Here is a 4,773-nt window from a genome sequence, read left to right on the forward strand (position 1 = left end):
TTTTTAGTGTGTATATATTTTTGATTTTTGTTTTATTATATTTTATTTATTTATTCATAGCAACTGTTCAAAGCAATTCGATTAAGTTGATGTTTCCTAATTATGAAAAAACAAAAACAGTCGAGAATTTTCGCTAATAAAAAGCATTTCTGTGAAGCGTCGCCAGTTGGGCGGCATGTCAAATATTTTCCTTGTCATAAGGAGCGACATGATTCATTTTTCAAGTCCAAATGGAAATTCAACTTGTGCGCTGTAGGTATTTTTCATTGTTTAGAGTCGTTAAAATACAACAAAAGCCTCTTTTTTCAGATAGCTTTATAAAATAGTCTGATTAAGTCGAGCGAAACGCGCCCTTATATACCGCGCACCTAAGCACTTCTTTTATATTATGATAAAAAAAGATTTCCTTGTCTTTCGCTTTAGCTTTTTACTGCTAATACTGCTTACTGATGACAGCAGTGCATCGCGGAGGTTTTGCTTACTTAAACAACTGGCGAATAATATAACTAATGGATTACAACGCTGATTGAAAATTTATACACGACAAAAAGAACCCGCAATGACTGACGTATAGAAAAAAACAAAGTGTAAATGAAATGCAACGGCATACTTTTATTATGAAATACAAAATTGAAACCGTTAACTGGTTATAAAGACGACGAAGAGACTGTAAATGCTAATAACTTTGTATATAATATAGAGCTTTTAATATTTAATTAAATTATTTACAGGACCGGCTTGGACTTAAATATCTGTATGAGAATCAACGAATGCATTTTATTTCCATTAATTCGGACCATCTGCGATTTAACTGGACCTGGTTTGAAAGTAACATAATTAATCCATTTCTTAAATAAATACCACGCTTTTTAAATGTTAGCTTTATATAAAATTACGGTCATTTAATTTTTATCAAATTGTAACAATACCAAAGGTGATAATTTTTATTAAATACTAACAAATAAACATTTCTTTATTCGTAATGTAACTATATCCCACTAAAATTTTGTTATAAAACCACAACAATAATTATTTCACCACACAGTGGTTTTATCTTGTAATAATTAGCAAATTAAACCTAATTACAGCCTTATTTATACTAATCATGTAGTCACAAATTCATAAAAGGGGGTAGAGAATGATAATGATTTAAATGCAAACTAGAGTAGGTACCTACATTTAATAATAGAAAATTTTAGCGATCTGTTTAAAATATCTGTTGATTTAGATTCAAATCAAATATAGTTACAAACTTTAATTATTAGTGGACATAATCTGGATTAAAATTACGTTTTTGATTGTTTAAATGTACAGTTTAAGCTGAATATAATTTATTTTATTAATTAAAATATTATGGTGTTCTTTGATTCTAGTTTTGAACGGTCTACAACTCTGGCCGACGTAAACCTTATTACAACTTAAACTGTATAATCTTAATTTCAGTTCTTTAAAGGTTTTACACTAAGTATTCGTATAGTTATCTATATACTAGTATAGGTACTTAATAATGAATATATAACCCCTAAAAGATTGAGGTCAGGAGTACGTAACTGAAATTGTTTGGAGTGTAAAGTTTTCGTCGCATCGGCCAGACTGAGAGACCGTTCAAAACTAGAATTAAAGAACACCATAATAGATTTATTAATAAAACAATAGATTTGCTTGACGTTGACCGCTATTGGGATCCGTCAAATAGGAGGAGCCTAAAAACATGGCGCCGATTAGGGAAAATTTATCGCAATTCCCATAGTGTACCGTGCAATTTCCAAGTTTTTAAATTACTATAAAATGATAAGTATTGACACAATATGTGATTGGGCTGACACAAAGCCTCGGAAAGGAAATTTCGTTGAAGGTGAGCGTGTTTTTAATGCCAATCACATTATAAAATTCGGAAATAACAAATCCGGAAGCTAGCCTTCAAATTCCGTCAAGTTTACTGCCTACTTTTTACAAACTTCGGATTTAAAAAGTGATTCACGTTATATAATTGGTGAGGTGATTCTGGGTGATTTAAGCAATATCATATCAATGACTTGCACGTGCAAAGCCGATTTAAGAGAACGTTGCAAACACATTATTGCAACTTTGTTGTATTGCAGCAGGTAGGTTCTTAACCTCAAAATACTTATATCGTATCATTAGAATTGTGTTAAATCAATTACACAGGAATAAATAATTTCTCACTTTATAATTTTAGTATGATTCTAGTTTTAAATATTAAGGTTATGGCTGATGGTAAATACTTGCTGAAATATAATCATGTGCATTAAAATGACGTGAACAAATTTTTATTCCGGAATTCACTTCTTTGATACCTACTGCTTTCATCCAAGCTTCTATTAGTTTACTTTTTTCTCTAATTTTCCGAATATATTTTTTACATATATAAAACGGTTAGTTTTTATTGGAAAGTAGTTAATGTAGGTGAAGAGTGAAGATCTATGTCTGAAGTGCTATTGCAGCTTTTCACTGAACATATTAACTTTTTATTTGATTTAACTTTAGAAGAAAACTTCGTCGACTCCATCATTAAAAAAATTTTTACTTTTTTAACGTGTTTTATTATTTTAATAAACAATTTTACAATTTGCGTGCACAGTTCCTATGTAAGTAAATTTTTCCCTCATTCGAGTTATAAATTTTTCCACCAGATGGTGTATGCCCATTTGACGGATCCCAATAGTCAAAACCATATTTTTAATTCTTGTACAAATACTATAAGAAAACCGATTCTAGAACATTTCTTTATATATAGTTTGTTATTATTAGTAATAAAATGAACAATAAGGTAATTCATGTCAAAAATAAAACAAACAAAAGAAATCGTCGTAACACACTGTTGCTTGCTTACGTCATTGCTTTATCCACTGACATAACGATCTTAAATCATGAAAGATTGTATATATAGATACAGTTTCCTCGTCTTCTTCATCTTCTGCATATATTTGATGAAAATTGAAAATCTGAATCGGTTGCTACTTTGCTAAAAAGACGCGAATCTTTTTATCGTTGTTTAATTTTAGTAGCGGCGGTTTCGTCCGCTTTTTTGCTTGACCTGTTATCCTGAACGAGAATTTTTGCAAAGGCCATTCGTTAGTTTGTAAACAGGGTTCGAGTTCGACGAATTAAAACAACGAATTGAATTGAAAATGGGAAGTAAATTGTAGTTCGGTCTTCTTGCGCTATTTCTTTTTTACTGATGGAAAAAAGAACCACATCGCATTCAGGGCAGCTAGTCGTGAATAAAGAGCATCTCCGCCTGCAGCTTTTTCGCTTCTTTAAAGTAATTTTTAAAGATTGGCAACTCCAAAGTGCTTTAATTACTCTTATGTTAGATTAGTCTGCAGCAAGCTTCAAGGCGGTTTATTTCAAACACTGCAACATTTAATGAAAATCTCGTTTAGAAACGATCTAAACGCGTCATTCGCACCATCTTTTACCGTGCTTCACATCACCGTGAATCCGACAACTAATGTGCATCAAAATAAAGCATAATTTACCGCTGACACATCCTCATTCATTGTTATTTTTTCTGAACTCGTGCTGATCGTGGACAGTCCACATCCAGCATCAGAAATGGAAGGACAACTGAAGAAGCCCGACACTGCTAGCGAAACGTTGGGTAGCAACTCGAACCTACATTTTCACCAATTGTCTGCGAATGCCTTTACAAATTTCTTAATTTTTCTGTCTCTACATTTCAAATTAATTTAACTTTAAGTAACTAATTCTATTTCAGACTTTACATTCGTTTTAAATTTTTATAGTAGGTACAAACTTAGATGAAATTTTTTTTTCTTTGAAATTCACATTAGGATCATAATGTTACGGTAGGAAAAGACAACATTAACGAAGTATACTTCATTTACTTTCTTTAGCGATTTGCCCCTTCCAATGTTTAGGATGCGCACTGGCAAAATTGTATGTAGGGAGAAAAAAACTCATTATATTCTCGATTCTTGTTCATTAAACATACTTTTTCATACAGTACCTGCCAAAAATTTTATTCAATCATGAGTAGTGGTGCGAGTCGAAACCAAGCGTTAAAGCTATGTCTTCAAATATAAATAAACATTTCGTTGATATTTTCAGCAGTAAATAATGGTACCAATAACAGCACATTTGAGCAATGCAATTGTAGTGGATAAAATGATCAATTTTTCTGTGCAGTACTGTACGGATTATACGCTCCTCATCGGTTAAGAGTTTGGCCGAGAGTTGTCTCCTTCTTTCTCTGACCTAATGCTGTTCTTTTCTACTTTGCGCCGGTCAAACTGAAGGTCACATCGCCACAAAAAATAAACGAAGTATACTTAGATTATCTAACATCATGTCCTTAGATAGTAGAAGTTACTAAAGGTGGGTTTAACAAAAATAGCATCCCAACATTTCCAACACCAACATCTCCAACTTTTTTCTGCAGCATACACCGTTCACGTTTCACACCCTTACAGAGCCGGGCGCTCCTAACATACTCTGTAAATAAACCCTTGTACCCTATTTTACTATGTTACAAATTTTGTTAGTCAACGAAAATACCTATTCAATTTTCTTTAAAACTTTTTTGTCTCCCATGTACCTTTGCAATATACAAAGTGTCCAGAAAATCATTAACTGTTTATTAGTTTTTAAATATGGAGTAAGCGCAGTTACTGTGTACTTTTTAAATTGTAAAGTATATTCAGAAAGTTATACTTATTTGAATTTTCAACTTCAATTAAATACATTTCCTTGTTTTCTAACCCATTTTACTATAATAAACCAACGAAA

The 4,773-nt window shown here is 31.9% G+C and overlaps 1 protein-coding gene across 1 annotated transcript in view; it reads left to right on the forward strand.

The window, feature by feature from the left end:
* The window catches only part of LOC108744723 (palmitoyl-protein thioesterase 1), a 6,635-nt gene extending 5,674 nt beyond the window's left edge, over nucleotides 1-961 (forward strand). The window contains exon 5 of the mRNA XM_018480632.2: nucleotides 732-961. Within this exon, the coding sequence (XP_018336134.1) occupies nucleotides 732-857 (126 nt within the window). The 3' untranslated portion in view covers nucleotides 858-961. The remainder of the gene's footprint in view (nucleotides 1-731) is intronic.
* The last annotated feature ends 3,812 nt before the right edge of the window (nucleotides 962-4,773 follow it).

Source organism: Agrilus planipennis, unplaced genomic scaffold (assembly GCF_000699045.2).
Source record: "Agrilus planipennis isolate EAB-ADULT unplaced genomic scaffold, Apla_2.0 scaffold16, whole genome shotgun sequence".
Classification (NCBI taxonomy): Eukaryota; Metazoa; Arthropoda; class Insecta; order Coleoptera; family Buprestidae; genus Agrilus; species Agrilus planipennis.